Below are 24,148 nucleotides of genomic sequence, written 5' to 3'. Positions count from 1 at the left end.
ATGGCTTGTGTAAGCAAAGGTTGGGGGGAGTGTCATCATCATAATAAAACTAAAATAAAAAGGCACTCCTTCATGGTATGTGATTGTTGGCAGGCACCCGAGGATTCGGTTAGCCATGGTTTGTGTAAGAAAGGTTGGAAGGAGTGCCACATAAATATGCAATAATTCATGGGAGCCGCTCTTGGAAGTCCGGTTGGCGAGGCAGTTGGTGTACCCATTACCATTCGTTGACAACAACAAACACCTCTCAAAATAATTTTACTCCTGATTTCAAAAATGAAAAGCTCTAGCGCATGTTAATCCCTGCTTCCCTCTGCGAAGGGTCAATCTTTTACTTTTATGTTGTGTCTCCATTCTTTCTTCGAGCACTATCTTGAGAGCACAACTGTCATTCTTAGTATAATATGCTTGTCTCAAAATATGATTGATTGTGGTATAACTTTGATGCTTTTATCTTTGACAATCACTACTTCTAGTCTTTCTATGAACTCCAGAGGTGCCCGGGCATTTATGTTTTGCCTATCAAATACAGGCAAGCGAGATACCACTTTATCATACTCTTTTATGAACATTGCAATCCTGCTTATATGCATGATTCATGATGCTTATTATTAATTGTTGGTACCTCTCCATGATTGACATAGCTGTTAGATGATCTTATTTGCATATATCTCATTATGAACTGCTTAAGTATTAGCCATAGCATGAGAATATATACATCATATGAGCAAATGTGTTCGTGAAAGTTCTTTTATCGCTCAGTTGTTAACTGAATCGCTTGAGGACAAGCAATAAGCTAAGCTTGGGGGGAGTTGATACGTCCAAAACGTATCTACTTTCCCGAACACTTTTGCTATTGTTTTGCCTCTAATTTGTGTATTTTGGATGCAACTAACACTGACTAACGCTGTTTTCAGCAGAACTGCTCTGGTGTCTCGTTTTTGTGCAGAAATCCAACTTTCGGGAAAATCCTCAGAATTTATGCAGAAGGCCCTATTTTCCCAGAATACTGACGGAGCCAGAAGGAAAAGTAAGGTGGAGGCCCGAGGGCCCCACACCATAAGACGGCGCGGCCTAGGGGGGGCCCGCGCAGCCCTATGGTGTGGCCCCCTCGGCCGGCCTCCGACGCCCTCCTTCGGACTATAAATTGCATTCGACCTAAAAACGCACGGGGAGAAGTCGAAATCGCCAGAAAGCCTCCAGAACGCCGCCACATCGCGAAACTCCGTCTCGGGAGCCAGAAGTCTCCGTTCTGGCACTCCGTCGGGACGGGGAATTGGAGGAGATCATCGCCATCATCACCGCCAACTCCTCTCCATCAACCAGCCATGTTTCCCCCATCCATGTGTGAGTAATTCCCCCGCTGTAGGCCGAAGGGGATGGTAGGGATTGGATGAGATTGGTCATGTAATAGCATAAGATTGTTAGGGCATAGTGCCTAGTGTCCGTAATTGGTACTTTGATGATATTGTTGCAACTTGTTATGCTTAATGCTTGTCACTAGGGCCCGAGTGCCATGATCTCAGATCTGAACATGTTATTGTTTCATCATGATATTCATTGTTTATTGATCTTACCTGCAAGTTGTATACACATGTCGCTGTCCGGAACCGATGGCCCCGAAGTGACAGAAATCGGGACAACCGGAGGGAATGGTAGCGATGTGAGGATCACATGTGTTCACGGAGTGTTAATGCTTTGCTCCGGTACTCTATTAAAAGGAGTACCTTAATATCCAGTAGTTTCCCTTGAGGCCCGGCTGCCACCGGTTGGTAGGACAAAAGATGTTGTGCAAGTTTCTCATTGCGAGCACGTACGACTATAATTGGAACACATGCCTATTGATTGCTTTGTACTTGGACACCGTTTTATTATTATCTGCAAATGCCCTGCTATGATTGTTACATGAGTTTCTCTCATCCATGCAACGCCCGTCATCCGTCCCGGTGCCTACAGTATTTTAATCCTACTGTTTACTATAATCACTACTGCTGTCTTTGTTACTCTGCTGCTGTTATTTCACTACTACTACCGCTATAAAACTGTTACTACTGATAAACTCTTGCGAGCAAGTCTGTTTCCAGGTGCAGCTGAATTGACAACTCCGCTGTTAAGGCTTCCAAGTGTTCTTTGTCTCCCCTTATGTCGAATCAATAAATTGGGTTATACTACCCTCGAAGACTGCTGCGATCCCCTATACTTGTGGGTTATCATCCACCTTCAGGTTATCATCCGAACCCCTTCCAGTATTAAGTTGCAAACAACAGACAATTGCATTAAGTATGGTGCGTAATGTAATCAATAACTACATCCTCGGACATAGCATCGATGTTTTATCCCTAGTGGCAACAACACATCCACAACCTTAGAACTTTCTATCACTGTCCCAGATTTAATGGAGGCATGAACCCACTATCGAGCATAAATACTCGCTCTTGGAGTTACTTGCAAAAACTTGGCCAGAGCCTCTACTAATAACGGAGAGCATGCCAGATCATAAACAACACATAGATAATAGATTGATAATCAACATAACATAGTATTCTCTATCCATCGGATCCCAACAAACACAACATATAGCATTACAGATAGATGATCTTGATCATGTTAGGCAGCTCACAAGACCCGACAATGAAGCACAATTAGGAGAAGACGACCATCTAGCTACTGCTATGGACCCATAGTCCAGGGGTGAACTACTCACTCATCACTCCGGAGGCGACCATGGCGGTGAAGAGTCCTCCGGGAGATGATTCCCCTCTCCGGCAGGGTGCCAGAGGCGATCTCCTGAATCCCCCAAGATGGGATTGGCGGCGGCGGCGTCTTTGGAAGGTTTTCCGTATCGTGGCTCTCGGTACTGGGGCTATTGTCGACGAAGACTTAAGTAGGCGGAAGGGCGGAGTCGGAGGCATCACGGGGCCCCACACGCTAGGGCCGCGCGGGCCCCCCTGGGCCGCGCCGCCCTAGTGTGGCGGCGCCCCGTGGCCCCACTTCGTCTCTCCCTCGGACTTCTGGAAGCTTCGTGGCAAAATAGGCCCCTGGGCGTTGATTTCGTCCAATTCCGAGAATATTTCCTTACTAGGATTTCTGAAACCAAAAACAGCAGAAAACAGCAACTGGCTCTTCGGCATCTCGTTAATAGGTTAGTGCCGGAAAATGCATAAATATGACATAAAGTATGCATAAAACATGTAGATATCATCAATAATGTGGCATGGAACATAAGAAATTATCGATACGTCTGAGACGTATCAACATCCCCAAGCTTAGTTTCTGCTCGTCCCGAGCAGGTAAACGATAACAAAGATAATTTCTGGAGTGACATGCCATCATAACCTTGATCATACTATTGTAAGCATATGTAATGAATGCAGCGATCAAAACAATGGTAATGACATGAGTAAACAAATGAATCATATAGCAAAGACTTTTCATGAATAGTACTTTCAAGACAAGCATCAATAAGTCTTGCATAAGAGTTAACTCATAAAGCAATAAATCAAAGTAAAGGTATTGAAGCAACACAAAGGAAGATTAAGTTTCAGCGGTTGCTTTCAACTTATAACATGTATATCTCATGGATAGTTGTCAATGCAAAGTAATATAACAAGTGCAATATGCAAGTATGTAGGAATCAATGCACAGTTCACACAAGTGTTTGCTTCTTGAGGTGGAGAGAAATAGGTGAACTGACTCAACATAAAAGTAAAAGAAAGGCCCTTCGCAGAGGGAAGCATTGATTGCTATATTTGTGCTAGAGCTTTGGTTTTGAAAACAAGAAACAATTTTGTCAACGGTAGTAATAAAGCATATGTATCATGTAAATTATATCCTACAAGTTGCAAGCCTCATGCATAGTATACTAATAGTGCCCGCACCTTGTCCTAATTAGCTTGGATTACCTGGATTATCATCGCAATACATATGTTTTAACCAAGTGTCACAAAGGGGTACCTCTATGCCGCCTGTACAAAGGTCTAAGGAGAAAGCTCGCATTGGATTTCTCGCTTTTGATTATTCTCAACTTAGACATCCATACCGGGACAACATAGACAACAGATAATGGACTCCTCTTTTATGCATTAGCATTCAACAATTATTAATTTTCTCATATGAGATTGAGGATATTTGTCCAAAACTGAAACTTCCACCATGGATCATGGCTTTAGTTAGCGGCCCAATGTTCTTCTCTAACATTATGCATGCTCTAACCATTAAATAAGTGGTAAATCTCCCTTACTTCAGACAAGACGGACATGCATAGCAACTCACATGATATTCAACAAAGAGTAGTTGATGGCGTCCCCAGGAACATAGTTATCGCACAACAAGCAACTTAATAAGAGATAAAGTGCATAAGTACATATTCAATACCACAATAGTTTTTAGGCTATTTGTCCCATGAGCTATATATTGTAAAGATAAAGAATGGAAATTTTAAAGGTAGCACTCAAGCAATTTACTTTGGAATGGCGGAGAAATACCATGTAGTAGGTAGGTATGGTGGACACAAATGGCATAGTGGTTGGCTCAAGGATTTTGGATGCATGAGAAGTATTCCCTCTCGATACAAGGTTTAGGCTAGCAAGGCTATTTGAAACGAACACAAGGATGAACCGGTGCAGCAAAACTCACATAAAAGACATATTGTAAACATTATAAGACTCTACACCGTCTTCCTTGTTGTTCAACCCAATACTAGAAATTATCTAGACCTTAGAGAGACCAATTATGCAAACCAAATTTTAGCAAGCTCTATGTATTTCTTCATTAATAGGTGCAAAGTATATGATGCAAGAGCTTAAACATGAGCACAACAATTGCCAAGTATCAAATTATCCAAGACATTTTACCAATTACTACATGTAGCATTTCCCGTTTCCAACCATATAACAATTTAACGAAGAAGATTCAACCTTCGCCATGAATATTATGAGTAAAGCCTAAGGACATATTTGTCCATATGCAACAACGGAGCGTGTCTCTCTCCCACACACTGAATGCTAGGATCCATTTTATTCAAACAAAACAAAAACAAAAACAAACCGACTGACAAGGTATTAACTTGTCAATGCCTACTGGTTGTAGACTAGGGTTTAGTTGGAAGTAGAGGGCAAGTAGATCTCGAAGGTTTCAGCCAAAAAGTACTCGACGATTATGAAACTAGGGTTTGAGAAACAATGATTCGGTGATCTCTTCATCCCTCGACTCCCCCTTATATAGGAGGCGGAGCCGAGGGATTCGTGTTGTACAAGTTACAGAGTCCGGGAAGGTTTCTAACTCATCCCGCAAGATTACAAATAACACTTCCTATTACAACTCCAGCTTTTCTTAATAATATCTTGGGCTTCCGAATCTTCTTATTCTTCGGGTAGTGGGCCTTCAGTAAACCCCGGGTACTATCTTCGGCAGGCCCATTTGGGATGCCTATGTTAGTAGCCCCCGAGATTTTGCTTGAATCGTAGAGTCAGGGAAAATTTCCACTGTTTATTTTTATTCGACAACTTAAACCTTTCTATATTTCTTCACATAAATTTCTATATTGTACAGGGATAATGGTAGTTGGGGCTAGTTCATCTGACGGATCAGGTACTAGTTAACTGCTCTAGTGGCAATCCGCAAAAACCTACTTCAAGATCACGTCCCTGGACATGATCTCGGGATACTGGTGTAAACTTCGACAGGTGCCGCTTAAGGTCTTACCATTCTGTCGAGTCCCAGTCAAATTTATCGGGTACCTAACGCGTCCGTTAGGATTTTTCTTCGTATCTGTTGATACGGATAGTAGTAGCAAACCGACGTCAGAGACGGCGCCACGCCACACAGAACGGATCTGGGGTCTTACCTTCGCAATTTTGCGGCATTCAGAAATTGATCGCAACTTTGGCGTTCTGAGAATATATTGTCGAGTGCTTATTCGGCTGTTGGAATGGCACATTTTATTGAGTCAAAGATGACTTATATTGCTCTCCCGATGGGAGTATATGCAGAGTTATTTATAACTCGAAATATACTCTTTTGCTCTGCTATCTTTCTTTTTCTCTTTCTTATAATTTCATCGGGCACGCGAGCAGCGTTCCCGATGGGAGTAGCCCCCGAGGCTACAGCCAAGGACTTGTGCTTGGTTGTAGGCTCCACGCCTTATGCAGCTATATTTTCCTTATCTCCCGAAGTTTTATAATTCCTCGGGTGCGCGAACAGCGCTCCCGATGGGAGTAGCCCCCGAGGCTATGAACAAATATTTGTATTTGATCATAGGCTCACGCCATTTCTATTTTGTCTTTCTTGATCTTTTTATTTTCCCAAAGTAGCCCCCGAGCATTTGATCAAAAACTTGTATTTGATCGAAGGCTCACCAATATTTTTCCATGTCGCCTTTTATGAAGCTGTTGAGGCGAATTTTTTCTTCTGCCAAGGTGACGTTATTGCTGACGATAGCCACGATTGCGAGTCAAAAAGCACGAGAAGTCTTCTCCCGCTGCCTTGCGGGCCCAATTTATCCACTATCTTGACACGTCGTGCAAGTGGGGGACACACGTCCTCCGCTTTTTCTGGCGCACGTACCGTAACTTCTCCAATGTTAAAATACTTTTTTACCCTTGTTTCCACGTGGCTATCATCTGCCGCACACTTTTCCCATCCAACGGTCCGCCGTTTCGCCGCACCTCTATATAAGATCTCCTTCTTCCTCCTCGAGCACTTCCGCTCGCGCCGTTCTACTGCTCTCCTCTGCAAAACCTCCTCCTGCGCTCCTCAATCCCCTAAGCTCATCTTCTCCAAGCTGCATTCCTACGCCATTGTTGATGCCACCGCGTCGTTTGATCAAGCACAGTACGCCGGAATCATCAATGGCTGCCGTGGATCTGGGAACCGCGGAATGGGAAAGGTCCAAGATTTCCACCCAAGACATCAATCTCTTGAAGAAGCTGGGGATCAGCAAGAAGCCCAAGGCGCTGTGCTTCCCTAGTGAAGAAAGCTACCCAACCCCTCCAATGGGGTATCGGGTAAGTTTTGCCGACCACCTCATCCGCGGTCTTTCCGCCCCCATTCATCCTTTTCTCCGCGGATTGCTCTTTATTTACGGTCTGCAACTTCACCACCTCACGCCCAATTCCACCCTCCATATTTCTATTTTCATCACCCTCTGCGAAGCCTTCCTTGGCGTCCAGCCTAACTGGACGCTATGGAAGCGTCCAGCCTAACTGGGCGCTATGGAAGCGCATTTTCTTCTGTCGCCGCAATGGCTCTCCAAATGTCGCCTATAATATAGGCGGCATTGTAATTTCCGTTCGCCCCACCGTCGATTACTTCGACGTCAAACTCCCTGAATCAGTTCAAGGGTGGCGCAAGAAGTGGTTGTACATTCAGGAGGAGAACCATGGATGTGCTGAAGACAACATCCCTCCTTTCGATGGCGCCGAAAAAATCCTTTGCCGCCGCTCATGGGACGCAGAGGCTACCGAAGAAGAGAAGATATCGACAGAGGCCCTGATGACTCGCATCCATGAGTTGCAAAATACTCGCGGCAAAGAATTATCGGGTATCCAAATCACAGCATATTTTCTTAGAACCAGAGTGCAGCCTCTTCAGGCTCGCAAATACCCTCTCTGGAAGTATGCTGGCGACAAGGACGCAGATCGGTTGTCAGCGGATTTAGAGGTCAAGGACTTAGAGAAGCTTGTCCGAAAAATCTCGTCTCTCAGCAAAAAAGATCCTGTCCCGTCTTCTTGCCGTGTAAAACCATACAGCGCCACCAATCCACTTCCCAAGGTAACCTTTGTCGATTAATTTATTATCGCCTTGCTATCTTTTTGTAACTCCTTTTTTGACATCTTCCCCTGTTTTTTGTATAGAACCATCCAAATCTCGTCTCGCTTCCTCCCCTTCCTGAAGGTGGAGAAGTCGAGGAAAGGGCCGTTGTCACCGACGACAACCAAGATGCCCCCTCTTTTGTGAATGAACCCGTGGATTCTCTAAAATCTGCGGGATCTTCTGAAAAGGAGGCTGCCTCCGAAGGCACTGCATGGGCACAATCTCCTCCTCAACCTGTTTCTCCAAGGAACAAGAGGAAGAGGAATGACGCCGAAGATTCCGGCACCTCCAAAGCCGAAGAAGTTGGTCCTTCACGTCAGAAGGCAACTTATGATCCATATCTTGAATCCCTCATCAGCTCGTAAGTCACTTTTATTTCTCCTTATTTTTTGTACTCGAAGATTTTCGTCTATCTTGCTTTTTATGCTGTCGACTTTTAATCGCAGTGATGATGAGGAAGAAGTACCAACTCTTGATGTGGCTGCTCATACGAGTACGTCACATACTTTAATTGTTTCGGAGACGCCAGTTGAAGGAGAGGAATCCTCGCCTCCTCAACGAAACGTTGGCGCTCCCACTCCTCCTTCAAGCCCTCTTGTCCCTTCACCAAAAAGGACAAGGGTTGAAGCAATCCCGGAGCCTACCCTCCAATTGGGTAGCTCCTCTAATTCTCTCTTGGATGATGTAAGTTCTTGATTTTCTTGTCATTATCTATATTTGCTCTGTTTGCTTTTTAATGCCTTCATATTTTTCCCATACCGACGTTTTCTTTCTTTGTTCTTCTTTGACAGCCTATGATCAAAGAGCTTGTTCGCATCGGTGCCCAATTCATTGGGTACCGTGAGTATGCCAGCAAGACTGAAGGTAATAACTTTTTTGCTGACCCTTGTTTATAGCTCCTTGTTCCTATTTTGTCGCCATTTTGATGATTCTTTACTATTTTGGCAGAGAAACTTGCAGAAGCCAACAAGCTTGTCGACACGCTTGCTCAAAAACTAGAGCAAAGCGAAACGGCTCGCAAGAAAGCTGAACTTGACGCTAGCCAAGCTAAAGCAGAGGCTGATAAGGCCAAGGCGAAAGCTGCTGGTGTCGAAGATCTGCAAAAGAGACTTGATGATGCCGAAACTGCTTTGAACGAGCACAAGGCCGCACAGGCTACTCGTGAAAAGGGGATCCTCAAGCGCTTGAACATGTAGAATCGGCGCTTCCTCGGTAATTTTGTCGATCCCTTCTATCTTTCTTAGACTTGCTTTTCCTTACTTGCTGTCGACCAACATATATTTTCTGTGGCAGGTCAAACAAACCAAGAATTTGAGCTTGAAAATCCCGACAACGATCCTCTCCTTGACGCACTCTCTTTCCTGGAGTTTCATGGAACCGAAGTTCGCGAAGGCATGGAGCATGCTGACGCAGGATTATCAAGGCTGTTCCCCTACTTCTTCCCGAAGAAAGAGGAGCCCAAGACTTTCCTTGCTCTTGCCAAGGACTTCAATCCACCAGAAGATCTTGGACTGAAGATGCGCCAGGAGAACATGAAGATTGCTGTCGAAAGTACTGTTGCCTTGGTCGCTGATAGCCAACAAACTATCGATTGGGCGAAAGTAGGCGACACAGACCAGATAGAGCAAACAAAATGACGGTCGTTGATCAAGGCAGCAAAGCCCAACACGAAGAAAATCCTGGCCTATCTCGGGATCAAGCCATCTTCAACTCCTAGCTCATCAAGGCCGGAGGTCTAGTTGAATGCCTCTTCTTTTTCTTTGATTTGTTTTTTCTTTTTCTTTTGCTATTGTCGCCATATTAGCTTTGGCGACAATTACCGTAGTAGTCCTTTTGGAAAACTCATTCTGTAATATCCATGTAAATTTCCTGGAAATCAATGAAATTATTCCTTGCACTATCATTGATCCTGAGACTTTCTTTTCCAGTTAATATTTGATAACTACTCGACCAATCCTTGCTCTGCCGATACTTCGCCTGCTTCTTCATTCTCGAAGAAAACCCTTATCGGAGATTTTTCAAGTGAACATTTGTCGCAAGATTTGCAAGAACTTCGCCAACAACTCCAATCCATGAAGAAACAAACTCTTGCGATGATGGAACAATCTCGACAAGCATCCGAGAGAGAGAAAATTGCTCTTCAACAGGCGAGAGAAGCCATTGCTGCAAAGGATGCTGCTGTTGCTGAGGCTACCGAAACTTCTTCTCGCGAGAATTATATGCTTCAGCTAATGACTGACGCCAGCCTGGACATGACAGGTATGTTTCCTGTTCATAACTATGTTGGATGTTGTTCTTGCTGTTTTTCCTTCCTTGACAATTTATTTGCTGTACCAGGCTCATTTTTGGATACTGCTGCCGAAGATCAACGTGTTGAAGCTCGAGCCAATGTTTTGCTTAGACTGGCTGCACAACATGGATCTAATTTTTGGGTTACTCCTGAGCGCACCAGCCAAATTGTCAGATTCCAAGATCGCGCGGCTCAGGTCCGTGACTTCCTTGACTTCTGTACGAAGACTTTATTTTTAGTTTATGAAACCATGTTCCCTCGGAACAAGATGCCAGAAACCCTTCCTGCTTTAATGGAAAAATTTCGAGATGCTCCTCGAATCCATGGTTTTGTGCGGGCTCAACTCTCTGCTGGCGCAAGATTTGCTATGATGATGATAAAAATTTGCTATCCAAAATTGCCCATGGATCAAATTGTCCCCACGTGCCTGGCTAAAATGTCGAAGAAGAAGAGAAATATGGGCAAAATTGATGATCTGATGACTCCTGTCGCCGAAGATATGATGGATGAACTTCTTCGGATGGATGCTGAGTTCTTCGTGAAGGGAAGCTATGCCGAACGTAGTACTCGTCCTTCCAATGAGCGAATAACCATAGACCATGTGCTAGGTATCCATTGAGGGTTTTTTCCTTTTTCTTGCTGTAGTTCCACCATTGATACGTCTTTGTGTATTTGTAAATATGATCTATATTGTAAAGCTGTCAACTCTGTAAATATGTATTGTTTCTATTTTTGATCGCCTGAGCCCCCGAGCCTTTGACTGGAGTTTATACTATTTTGTTTATCCGAGGAGATTTCTCTTGTTGCAAGAAGATATATACACTTTGCTGTCGATGGGTACAAGCCCCCGAGTGTATTGGTGGCGAAGTTCTATATTTTTGTTGCGAGGTTTTCAGACCAAAGCAATAAGTTTTTTGACGAGTATACTATATTTATAATTGTTAGTCTTCCGATGTTCTATTTGGCGAGGTATTCTTGTACCAATGCGCAATATTTCGGTAAGTCTATTTTATCTATATTGTATATATTTTGTAACTTGAAGGCGTTGAGCCCCCGAGCGTATCGAAGAATAAGAAGTATATCTCCACTATCATTATTATATTGCAGCACCGCGAGCCCGCCTCATTAAAAACCTTTCCGGCCCCACTCGGTGCCCCGAAAAGGAAAAGAGTGCGTCTGAAAACTTGCGGGCGTTTCAGTACATTGTATTTTTACAGAGGAGGACTATATTTCGACTCTAAGCGTAGAACCGCCTGAGCTGCGCCACGTTCAAGGGGTTTTTCTCGGGAACCCCTATCTTCTTGTCCTTGATCCTGTATGCTCCTCCGTCGATGACTTCCGTGACGATGTAAGGTCCCAACCATGGTGATTCGAGTTTTTCAGTACTTTGCTGGTTAAGCCGCAGGACCAAATCACTGACCTGGAAAGATCTAGGCCGCAATCGTCGACTGTGGTAGTTTTTCAGGTCCTGCTGGTACTTAGTAACTCGTGATAGTACTTCATCTCGAGCTTCATCGAGTGCATCCATATCATCCTCCCGAGCTTTTCGTGATGTTTCCTCGTCATACTCTGTTACTCTTGGAGAATCATGCTCTATTTCAATTGGTAGTACTTCTTCTGCTCCGTGGACGAGGAAAAACGGAGTTTCTTGTGTCGCCGTATTTGGTATTGTTCGGATGCTCCACAAAACACTTGGCAATTCTTCTGGCCAGGTATGTCGAGCTTTTTCAAGCGGTCCAAGCAGGCGCTTTTTGATGCCGTTGCAGATGATACCATTGGCTTTTTCGACTTGACAATTGGTTTGCGGGTGTCCAACTGACGCAAAGTGCAATTTAATTCCTACTTCTGCGCAGTATGCCTTGAACTCCTTGGCTGTAAAGTTAGTACCGTTGTCTGTGACGATGCTATGGGGCACTCCGAACCGAAAAACGAGGCCCTTCACAAACTTTATTGCCGACGCTGCATCTGGTGAATTTATTGGCTTCGCTTCTACCCACTTGGTGAATTTGTCGACAGCAACCAGCAAGTACTCATATCCTCCTGGCGAAGCTTTGTGCAACTTGCCCACCATATCAAGTCCCCATTGGGCAAAGGGCCACGACAATGGTATTGGCATCAGTTCTGCCGCCGGAGAGTGAGGTTTTGCAGCGAACCTCTGGCACGCGTCGCAGGTTCGTACTATCTCTTTTGCATCCTCGATTGCTGTCAACCAATAAAATCCTGCCCGAAAAACCTTGGCTGCAATAGCTCGACTGCTCGCGTGGTGGCCACATATTCCTTCGTGCACATCCTTTAGGATTATCCTTCCTTCCTCGGGTGTGACGCACCTTTGCAGGACGCCTGAAATACTTCGCTTGTATAGCTCCCCTTTGACCACTGTGAAAGCTTTGGATCGTCGAATAACTTGCCTTGCCTCAACTGGATCGTCGGGTATTTCTTTCCTGAGGATATACGATATGTACGCTTGCATCCAAGGAACTTCTACCATCATCACAAGCTCTTGGTCCTCTTCGTCCTCCACGGCTTCCTTGAGGGGCGCCGAAGTTTTTTCTTCCTTTGCTTTTTTTCTGCACTTTTTTCGGCTTCGTGGATCTCTCCGCTATTTCTTCCCAAAATACACCTGGCGGGATTGGAAGGCACTGCGACCCGATGTTTGCGAGAACGTCGGCTTCATCATTGCTCAATCTACTGATGTGATTTACCTCGCATCCATCGAACAGCTTCTCGAGCTCATTGTACACCTCCTTATATGCTATCATGCTATCATTGACTGCATCACATTGGTTCATAACTTGCTGAGCCACCAATTGTGAGTCGCCAAAGATTTTTAGTCGAGTTGCACCGCAAGCTTTCGCTATCTTCATCCCGTGTATGAGGGCTTCGTATTCTGCTTCATTGTTGGATGCGTTTGGGAACGTCATCCGTAGGACGTATTTTAACTTGTCGCCTTCAGGTGATATAAGTATCACACTACACGATGGACCAAGCATGGAGGCTATAAAACTGCCGGCGTAAGCAGCTTATGGAGGCGAGTAGTCTGCCGGCATAAATGTTGTACCGGCAGACAAATCTGCCCTCTATAATGCTGACGGTAAAGACATATGCCGGCAGACAATTATGTACCGGCAGGCTAGCTGCCCTAGGATAATTCTTTGCCGGCACGTACCCTACGCCGGCAGCTATGCTGCCCGTACATTTATACCGGCAGTTTGTGTGGCACAAATATTTCTACCGGCAGTTAGATTGCCTGAAACATCCTACTGGCAGTTTTTCCGCCACAAATATCTCTACCGGCAGTTAGATTGCCTGAAACTGCCTACCGGCAGACAAATCACAGATATAGATTTCAGGTCATCAAACATTTCACATACACATGAATTCAGAAACATTTCACATACACATGAATTCAGAAACAACATCAGGTCATCAAACATTTCACATACACATGAATTCAGAGACAACATCAGGTCATCAAACATTTCACATACACATGAATTCAGAAACAACATCAGGTCATTCGGAATAGTCTGATCACATAGATAGATTCATAGTCTGATCATACAGTCTGACTCGACATTGCATACATATGCCAGTTATATTGCGACTAATACATCAGCCCACTAGCAGTGCAACATTCATAAATATTTCAAGATACTTCAGCTGGAAAACAAAAAGAGATCTCATCCAACCACCAGTGTCATCATAGCGCGCCTTGCCTGGAACGAACTAGTCTGCATTCCTGTTGACCTGAAATAAATGAGAAGATCAATGAAATGTGACTAGTCTGAAATACTTGCAATTTTTCATAGTAATTCACATAATGTCATAAACAAAACAGTCAACAGCTGATCAACAACTTGCCATGTCCGAAACTCACAGTTAGCCGAATATGCATTTTACCAACTAGTCATGATGCGTCCAAGCTCACTGTTTGCACATACATAAAATTGAGCAAAGAAACATTGAAGAAATTAAAGCTCACTGTCCAAGCTCCTGTTTTCATCTTATAGTCTTGCATGTGTAGCTGTAGCACAAGAAGAGTTAAGTTTCTCAACGTTCAAAAAAGCGTACGATCAGGCGCGCTTAAGCGCAGCTTAGAGCGAAGCGGAGACAAAACGCTCCGTTTCAGGCCTGAGCGAGCGGAAAAGCGCTAAGCACGATTAAGTGTTTCGATTAGGCGTTGAGCTTCGCCTAAGCACACGGAAGCGGGCAGAAACGAAGAAAAGCGCCTGGCTGAGCGTCCATGGTCGCCAGCGGCAAAACGAAAAATTGAGGTTAGGTGGCGGGATGCCTACTTCCCTCCTCCAAGCAGGCTCCCCGTCCTGCTCATCACCTCTCCGCCCAGGCGCTCGAGCCCCAGCTCAAGCTCGAGCTCGTCGCTGCCGGCCGTCCGCCACGCCTCAGCCCTCAGGTATTCCCTAACCCTTTTATTCTCCTTCACGTGTATGTGCTACTGGCCCGCTGCTGTGTGTATGTGCGTTGGCGTGGTGCGTTGGTGCTATCTGCAGTAGTCAGTAGATGAGTTAAATCAATTGATCTAGTCTGCTCGTATATGTGGCTATGTGTGACTACTGGCTTGATGGACTAATGAACATGAACTGTATATTATATCTGCTGCTAGGTTGCTGTTGCTACTGATTAATTAATGAAGTTAGCTTAGTTGATTGCTGCAGCTAGTATTTTGTCGCTGCTAAGCCTAAGATTTTTCTTGCAATTTGTAGGTACTGTCAAGAAATAGACATTGATCCGGGTGTGGATGAATCGATGCCTGAGGTGCCAATTGCATTGACTGGTAACTCTAAAGATGTTGGTTGGAAGTATGGCGAATATTGTGATGAAAAGCAACTATGCGGCTGCCGATGCTACTGAAGTGGGCGAACCCGCTGAGGCTATTGATGACCAGGGAGCAGGCTGCTAAGCAGCTGCATCTCTCCGCCGCATCACTAGAGCAGACCGAAGCATATGCCGCACACCGCGGCGGCCAGTTCCAGGACCTCCTTGATCCATACTGCATGCATTTGATCCATACATATATGGCGATTTACCTCAAAACAAAATACTGCATGCATTTGATCCATACATATATGGCGATTTACCTCAAAACAAAATAAAGCATACCAAATTACCAAGATTCATTTTGATCATAAGGTATGAAGCAGCTACGGAGACATGGAGTTACATACTACAGATTTGCTTTCCGATGTTTTGAAAACCAGATCAATTCTTCGTTTGAGTGTTCATTTGTATCGTCTCTTTATCATTTGAAAACCAGATCAATTCTTCTCCGATTGACCTTGCTCATGGTACTTAAATTGAATTTGTAAACGACAAATGATTTAATTATTTATGCCACCAAATTGTTTAACAGTCTACTTTTGCCGTGAAGGAAGTAAAGACAATTTTAAGATGCAATAATGTATTGCTGTGAAGAGATTTGGGGGAAACTGAATTACTGTCAGTTTTGCACAGAGGCGTGCACCTTGCCGGCAGAAATTGGAGCAGCTGCGGCGGGCTTGCACTTGTATTTTTTTGTAATCTATGGTTATAGAAAATGTTTCAATGTTCATAAAACAATGATAAATCAGTTTGTATTTTTTTGTAATGTCACACTCGACCCTTCTCTGCAGCTCGAGCGATCATATGAGGTGTTGGCGTGAACAATATCTATAGATAGTAATAACTCACTATCATGGTGGCGGTGCTCACACATATTATCACCAAAAGTTAGAGGGGATACGGCTGTTGGTGTGAACAATATCTATAGACAGTAATAACTCACATATACATCAAGCAAATGGCAGTCCATGTACAGGGCTCTGAATGCTAAAGGAATTGCTGCTGTACAGAGCCCTGTACAGCTCACTGTTTTCATCTTATTCTCTTGCATGTGTTGTTCTGTAATACACAAGAAGAGCTACATAACTAGTTGTTTTATTTCAGAATATTTGAATCTGCAGTTTTTGTTCAAGTCAAACACCACAAAGTAATTGTGTTACAGAACTAGTTGTTCTATTTCAGCGTATTTGAAACTGCAGTTTTTGTTCCAGCCAAACACCACAAAGTAATTGAGCTACATAAGCAAATTCAGAAGCAAGAAGACAAGTGTACCTGTTCTTGAACGGGAGCTGAGGTAGGCTTATCCATGGACTTCTTATGTTCCTCCATCTGCATATACAAAATCAAGAAGCAATACACAAAATTTAACCTCCATATGCACATTTAGTACAATAAGAAGATGACAGGATATGGCTTCCTTCAGAAATAGAAACCTACATGCTTGTAGAGCCAGGCAATAGATCGCCCTTGAGCTTGTCCCATGGTAGTGATATTGCCAATAGGACGAGGTAGTAGAGCATCCCTTTTGATTATATAATTGATGACAACTTCACAGCATTCAACACCCAGTTCCCTGCCCCCTACCATCTTCTTTCGGTCAGTTGATAGAATGGTGGCTTTTGCCACAGGGGTAGTGTGGTCACGGAAAACATTGTACAGTATGACTTCTTTCCCTTGCTGGTCAAAATGATGAAACAAAATGAGATAAATATTGCATAGTAGTACTTCTCAATAAACAACCACGAAATAAGAAAAGTGAGGAAGAAATCAAAACAACACCTGATGATTTCTTTGTTTAACTGCTGCTTCCTTCTGTGGCTTTTTGCGTGTCTCAGCATCCTTCTTCTGCAAGGTTTCTTGGTTCTTCTGGTGTCCTTCAGCATCCTTCATTCTCCGAGCAAGTGCATCTTCCTTGTTTTGGTTCAAAGCGACGCCTTTCATCTGCAAGACCTCAGCTTCCTTCTTTTTCTGCAAGATCTCTACTTCCTTCTTTTTCTGCAAGATCTCTGCTTCTTTCTTCTTCTTCTGCAAGAGCTGAACTTCTTCTTGTTTCTTCTCAAAATATTCCTTCGCTTTCCTCATCTCTTGCTGGACTCTTTCTTCCTCATCATCGAGTTCACAGTGATCTTCAATAGCATAGGATTCACCAACACTACCTTCAGGGTCCTCAGGTTCTCTCTCAATACTCTGCAAATAATAAATTAAAGCATCAGTGTTTACGTCAATAGATCAACCAAGTTTAATAGCAAAAGTAGAATAAATGGAACAAAAGTAGAGAATTGTGCAACCGACCTTCGTCTTATTGTTTGCAGCAATTGTCTGCGCCATCATCCACTTGAGTAGGTCAATTTCTTCCATAAGGCCATCAATCTTGGATTTGGTTTCTTCTCGAATTTCTTCTACATGCTCCTTTAGAACATCATTAGCCCGCCATGCCTCCTTGGTCTCTTCCTCTGCCATTTGCAGCTTCGTAGATTTAAGCTTCTGCCCTCCTGGAATTCCAAGCCTTCCAGGACTCGGGCCCATTCCTACGCACCGAACATACCCATTTTTCTCTTTCCCCAATACATGTGCCAAAACGTCACCTTGCTCAATTGTTTTCTCTAGCAGTTCTGGATTAGTTTCAATTGCTTCCTCTATGTCTGACTACAATAAGAATTAAAATAAATTAATTATCACACGCCAAAATGTGTCACAACTCACAAGGGGTGAATACATGGCGTAGTTATCATAGACTAAACAGGAAGAGCAGGAGTACTTACAATTATTTTGGCAGTGTCTTTATCAATAGGGGTTCCATCTTTCCTTTTTGAGTGTGTTCTCAGGAACAATTCATCTCTACGAGGGGCGTATCCATTTTCTTTGTGCTATATTGATTTGAGTATACTATTAGCCAACACAGTATATATACATTCTGGTAAAGTAAAGCTGATGACATAGTTTATACCATTTCAGACGCAATACGGGCATAACTCTTACTTCCAGCTGTATGCATCACCTTCTGCCTTGATCGATTTCTTTTTTCCTTGGTCACTACGTTTCTAAGACAACAAAGTAGTTAGAGTTGTATGCATTACCTTATGTGGTGAATTTCTAGATTTATTAGGCGAAGCAAATCAAACCTTAAAGTCTTCGCTTCTCCAGCGTGTGACAAGCCACTGCCAATCCTCAATTGGGACCCTATCATCCCTACAAGCAAGTAGTTCTTCCTCAGTTTTTTCTTCTTTGAAATGCTTCTCTTTCAAATCTGACTTGAAATCTCTCCATTTCTTGTGGGCAGTTCCCCAAACCCAGTCCTTGAGCTCATCATCAACAACATAAAATTTCTGGGAACAAACATGAATGTTAAGATCATTTCATAACAAGCAAGCATAGGAATATGTAATGCAACTTCTAGACCATACATACCCTCAAGGTTTTCATGAACTCTAGCTTCCAAGAAACAGCAACTTGTCTCCAATCATCATGTGCAATAGGTATATGACTTTTGACAAGTGTTGCAATGAAATTCGAAAACTCCGAAGCATTCTTGCCATCTGGTTGTCCTTTAGCATTATAGTGCACTCGCTGGGGTGGCTGATTTAGTCTATCATAGACATGGTGCATTCTAGCGCGCTTCCGCCCACCCTTTTGCTTTTCCTCACCCTCTTGTCCATCACCTGGAATAATTAGTGTTCAACTGCAACATTAACATGCAGTAATCAAGAATACACATAATAAGTATCAGTAATCAAAGATGCTTGAACATCAAGCACACCTTCATCCTCTTCTACTTGATCATCAGCCATCTCTTCACTATTCTCACCATCATGCATAGCAGAATGAGACCGCAACACTCTACTTGACTGTGGAATGGTTTCCTGATATATTCTCTACAATTACAGAAATGTTTCACTTAATGCAGATTCATTTATCAATAGATGTTTCCAAAGAAAATGTTTCTGTTGGATAGACCACCTTTTTCCTTGTGGTTGGCAGGGGCACTCGCTTCAATGCATCGACCTCGCGAACAAGTGAACGAATCCCAAGAGAGTGCAGCCTTTCATTGTTTTTTCGGATCTCTGCTCTTTGCACATCTTCAAGTGGACTAGAAATGTCAGTTTCTCGCTCACTTGCCATTCTTTTTCCTGCAAAGAAATTGGAAAGATTTGAAGATTAAATTGCAAGAAAGAAATAAAGGTGTACAGAAATAAATTCCAAAGAACTATAACACACTTTGGTTTATCCTTGGGAGCAGAGACAAGTATTCCATCGATATCTGCCCTAGTTTTAGGTATATCTCTTAAATCAACTTTGGAGTTTGAATAGCATGTAGATTAGGCATTACAGACGCTTCTGCCTGATCAGAATTTTCATTTCCAACATCAAACATATCATAAAATTCCCGTGGTCTTGGTGGATGATTAACAGCACACCAGTTTGGATTAAGAGGATCCTCAACATAATATACTTGAGTTGCTTGAGAAGCCAAAATGAATGGTTCACCAGCCAACTTATCACCTGTTTGGATCACATGCTTAAGGTTCACATCCGTGATACCAAGATTATCAACTTTTACCCACTTATCTTCCACACGGTTATCAAACCAATCACACTTGAAGAGAACTATATTCCCTTTTTGATTGTAGTCTAGCTCAATGATTTCTCTAATGACGCCATAGAATATCCTATTTCCAGTGGAGGATGATGACAACTTTGAAACCAGCGCCACACCACTGCATTGGGTAGGCCTACCTTCATCATATGATTTTGTACGAAAAATATAACCATTGATACTGTAACTGCCATAACTCCTTACAACCAGTGAGGGCCCTACAGCCAAAGTCTTAATCTCTTCGGGAACTTCTTGCCCACTCTCAACTAATTGTTCCACATGCGACCTAAACCACTCATGGAAAGTGTCATGCTGGGTTTTTTCAATCTGTTGCCTAGTAATATGACCAGCTGAGGACAAATATTCAGCATGCTCACTGCAAGGGTTGAAATTCATTTATCTATGTTACAATAATTAAACAGGGCGTACATGAAATACATAAACTAAAGCACTAGCAGTAACATACCTCAAATAGGGCTCTATGTTGTCATAATTAAATAGGACATATCTATGTGCCTGAATCAATGTCTTATGATCTAAAGTTACTGTAAGCTTTCCTGCCAAATATCGACCATTGTTGTTGAAGAATGGCATGCTACTAGACAGGGGTCCATTAACATGAAGTGTGGCTGCACATTTTCTATTGAATCTGGTTTCACAACCTTCTAAATACCGAGAGCAGAATGTAAGACACTCATCAAAAAGGTACCCCTCAGCAATTGACCCCTCGAGATGACTCCTAGTACGAACATTATCCTTTAACTTGCCCATGTACCTATACATGATGGACTAAACATATCTCAATTATATTGTTACATATAATTTATGTGATGTACAAGTTCAAGTTGCGAAAATGACCTTTCTGGTGCATACATGTTGCTGAATTTCACAGGCCCTCCAAGCCTCACTTGAAGTGGAAGATGAACCATCAAGTGAACCATCATATCAAAAAATGATGGTAGAAATATTGTCTCAAGAATGCTCAGCGTCTCGGCTATTTCTTTCTCTAGCTCCTCCATATCACTTATGCGGATGACCGGAGAGTATATTTTTTTGAAGAACGTACTCACACGAATAATAGCAGCACTGACTCCCTCTGGCAACGTTTTTCTCACAGCTAGCGGTAGAAGGTACTGCAGTAGAATGTGATTGTCATGGCTCTTTAGCCCAACAATCTTCTTCTCCTTTACCTGGACATTCTTCCTAATATTAGATGCATAACCAGCCGGAAACCTGACTCCTTTCAGAATTAGGCAAAACAACCTCTTTAACTCAGGGCTCAATGTGTATGGGGCAGAAGGCAAATCGAATAAATCTTCTCCTATAGGAACAGGATGGAGAGCCTCTCTAAGTCCAAGCTCCTCAAGGTCTAGACGAGAGTTGTAGTTGTCTTTAGTTTTCCGGTCAATGCCCAAAAGTGTGCGAATTATGTTGTCACACACATTCTTTTCAATGTGCATGCCGTCAAGGTTGTGAGGCTCTAATAAATCTTTCCAATATCGCAACCTAAACCATATGGATCTCCTTTTATGGATTATTGGAGGACCCCCACGCTTACGTTTGTTTGTGCTTGGTTTCTTAGAAGGGTGCTTACCAAACACTGTCTCCATGTTTTTTGTAAGGGCATCCACTTCAGCTCCTGTAAGTGCTACAGGGGCTGTCCTAGATTCCACATTGCCATCAAAAAAATCCTTTTGTGTTGTTCTAAATGGATGACCTTCATCTAGGAACCTACGGTGATCCATGTAGCATGTATTATTGCCTTTGTTCAACCGAATAGAGCAAGTGAGAGAGTGACACTTAGGACAACCAAATTCACCAGAGGTGGCACATCCAGCAAGAGTAGCCATACCCGGCAGATCGGTGATAGTTGAATGTACTGCGGCATGCAACTGGAAGAATTCTTTCTTGGAGGCATCATAGGTTCTGACTCCCTCCTCAAAAAGTAACTCTAGGTCATCGATAAGTGGTTCTAGGAAAACATCCATGTCTGCACTAGGAGACTTTGGGCCAGGAATTAGCAAGGAGGGCATGAAGTTTGGTTGCTTCATGCACAACCAGGGAGGAAGATTCACCGGAATTGCAATTACAGGCCATATGCTATACGAACAATTCATTGATCGAAAGGGATTAAACCCATCTATTGCTATAATCAACCTAATGTTGCGACTATCAGCAGCAAATGTTGGATGTTCAGAATCAAAATGCTTCCAAGCTGGCGAATCTGCAGGATGGCGTAGAAGCCCATCTTTTGTGCGTCCTTCATCATGCTACCTGCAGTCTGTTGCACTCTTGGGTGTTATGAACAGTCGCTGCAGCTTCTTGCTTATTGGGAAATACCGAAGAACCTTTCTAGGGACTTTATGTACATGTCTCCCATCAGGCTTCTTCTTTACAGACTTCCAACGAGAGGTTTTGCATACAGGACAAACCTCAGCATCTTTAAGATTCTTCCGGAATAAAACACAATCATGCTCACATGCATGGATGCTAACATATTCAAGACTAAAACATTTTACCATTTTTTTAGCTTCATAGAAATTTTTAGGCAGTTTTGAGCCTTTAGGGAAGGCCTCTCTTAGCAGTTCTAGCAACATGTCAAAACTTTTATCACTCCAACCACCCATGGATTTGGTGTGAAGTAATCTAACCATGAAACGTAACTTTGAGAAACCGGCGCTCCCTGGATAAAGCTCCTCACTATTGTATTCTGCTAAAAGTCTAAGAGCTTCACTCTCATCACCATTATCACTAAGACCCTCATCATCATCGCATCTATCACTAAAATCCCCTTCAGCGTGTCTCATGTCTCTAATCATGCCAGCCATGTCATCATATTCCTCGAAATCATCATCCCACTCCTCCTCTACTGGTTCTTCACCAACATCAATATGATCCACATTAGGTGGAAGAGTGGCCTCCCCATGAAATTCCCATCTTGTATATCCATTAACAAACACATCACATATCAAATGCTCACGGACAACATCAGCTTCAAGCCAAGAACAATTATAACAATTCCTACAAGGGCATAATATTGTATTTCCTCTTGCTGAATGTGTAAAAGCAAACTGAATAAATCGAGCTACACCATCAGTATAAGGTTTTGTGTGCCTAGCCTCACCCATCCATATCTTGTCCATTTTTATTAGTTACAACAAGATAGACCTATAACAAATGCAACGCAAATATAACATAAGCAGAAATATCACCACTCGTCATAGTATTCACAAAAGAAATGCACACAGTTAATGAAACATAAGCAGCAGCACTCATCAAAACCTTTCACTACTCTATTACAAAGCAAAAAAGAGGAAACATAGGGGAAAAATTACCTTCTTTGCGTATTGGTCTTGCTAGGACGGCAACCTGGAGCTCTCCTTGAACGGCAACCTGGAGCTCTCCTCGGACAGCAACCTGGAGCTCTCCTTGGACAAGACCTGCAGTGCACCAAATCGGAATAAAACGGTCAAGCTCGAGTGTGGAGGCTTCTCCGTCCAGCCACGCACCAGCGGGAATTGCCTCTGGTTTGCCTAAACATCTACTCCGTACTAAACATCTACTACTCCCTACTACTGGTGATTTCTACAAAAGTAGAGACGCCGCCGCCGGAAAAAATGGAAGCCAAGAAGCTGTCGCCGCCGCTGTAGTATGCAAGGTACTCGACAACGAAAAACAGCCGGACATCTAGACATCACGTTCACGAGCGGGATAAGCTACAGGCTGCAATGGCCGCTGCAGTCGCCTCGCTACCGGCATGATATGCCTACTGAGAGCAGCGATGTGAACCACCAGAATTGCCGATTTTCATCTCTGCCTCAGTTATAGGCGAAGAGCGGACACCACAAACGCCTGGTAAATCTTCAGAATATCTGTCAATCAAGCTTTTCGTTTCCTACTGTCCCGATTCACGTTTCCGTGGGCGAATCGCACCGTTTTGCCTCTCGTCCCCGAATCCCGATCGGGATCGACGAATCCCGTTTCCGGCTACTATGGGAGGAAGAGGGGGGGGAAGAAGGAGGTACCGCGGCCGGCTTAGGGCGGAGGGCGAGGTGGCGGCGGCGGGCAGCTGCAGCGGCGACACCGGCGGGTGGGCAACGGCGGTTGGGCGCACTGTGCGAGCGCAGCCACGAGCGGGTCGGCGCTGTGCGAGCGCGGCCGCGAGCAGGTGGGCAGCGCGCGGAGGCGACCGGGTGCGCGACGAGCAGGTGGGAGGAGAGCAGCCGGCGAGTGGGTGCACGCGGCGGCGAGCGGGTGCGCGCGGCGGTGAGCGGGTGGGAGGAGAGGTGGGAGGAGAGGCGGGTGCGCGCGGCGAGCGGGTGGGAGGAGAGGCGGGTGCGCGCGGCGGCGGCGGTAGGGTTTTCTGAGATTTGGGGATTTGGGGACTTTGCTATATTTCGCTCGCCGCATCACGCGCGCGCCACAATTTCATTCACGCGCCAAACTTTCCCTCCCGCGGCGCTAATAATTTCGCTCCCACGTGTCTAATTATGTGCCGGCAGATGAGGTGCCTCTAATACATCTGTTCCGGCAGTTTCCCCGCCACGACTTGCGCCGGTAGTTAATTGCCCTTGATCCAAAACCTTTAGCGGCACTTCACCTGCCACCTTGCTTCT

General features: G+C 44.0%; 1 protein-coding gene across 3 annotated transcripts; it reads right to left on the bottom strand.

Annotated features, from left to right (window-relative positions):
• Positions 1-13,507: 13,507 nt before the first annotated feature.
• On the bottom strand, positions 13,508-23,783 carry LOC127342028 (uncharacterized). Of its 3 annotated transcripts, XM_051367962.2 has the most exons (5): positions 18,061-18,258; positions 17,886-17,979; positions 17,701-17,805; positions 17,231-17,584; positions 16,641-17,125 (listed from the first exon to the last, which is right to left on the bottom strand). In XM_051367962.2, exons 1-5 carry the CDS (start codon positions 18,123-18,125, stop codon positions 16,706-16,708), a joined length of 1,038 nt encoding a protein of 345 aa, XP_051223922.2. In that variant the 5' UTR covers positions 18,126-18,258; the 3' UTR covers positions 16,641-16,705. The 3 variants fall into 3 exon arrangements, 1 of the variants encoding a protein (XP_051223922.2); XR_011755172.1 differs by lacking the exons at positions 16,641-17,125; positions 17,231-17,584; positions 17,701-17,805; positions 17,886-17,979; positions 18,061-18,258 and adding exons at positions 13,508-13,849; positions 22,868-22,972; positions 23,558-23,783; XR_007876136.2 differs by lacking the exons at positions 16,641-17,125; positions 17,231-17,584; positions 17,701-17,805; positions 17,886-17,979; positions 18,061-18,258 and adding exons at positions 13,508-13,849; positions 16,211-16,267; positions 22,657-22,711.
• Positions 23,784-24,148: the final 365 nt, after the last annotated feature.

This window comes from Lolium perenne, chromosome 3 (assembly GCF_019359855.2).
Source record: "Lolium perenne isolate Kyuss_39 chromosome 3, Kyuss_2.0, whole genome shotgun sequence".
Classification (NCBI taxonomy): domain Eukaryota; kingdom Viridiplantae; phylum Streptophyta; class Magnoliopsida; order Poales; family Poaceae; genus Lolium; species Lolium perenne.
This window is presented reverse-complemented; position numbering and strand designations above follow the sequence as displayed.

Excerpts from the sequence above, each read along its gene's own strand:
- LOC127342028 (XM_051367962.2), bottom strand. The coding sequence starts at position 18,125 with ATGATAGGGTCCCAATTGAGGATTGGCAGTGGCTTGTCACACGCTGGA. Across the intron at positions 17,585-17,700 it reads AAGACACTGCCAAAATAATT|TCAGACATAGAGGAAGCAAT; the intron begins GTAAGTACTCCT and ends TTCTTATTGTAG. Across the intron at positions 17,126-17,230 it reads CTGCAAACAATAAGACGAAG|AGTATTGAGAGAGAACCTGA; the intron begins GTCGGTTGCACA and ends TATTATTTGCAG.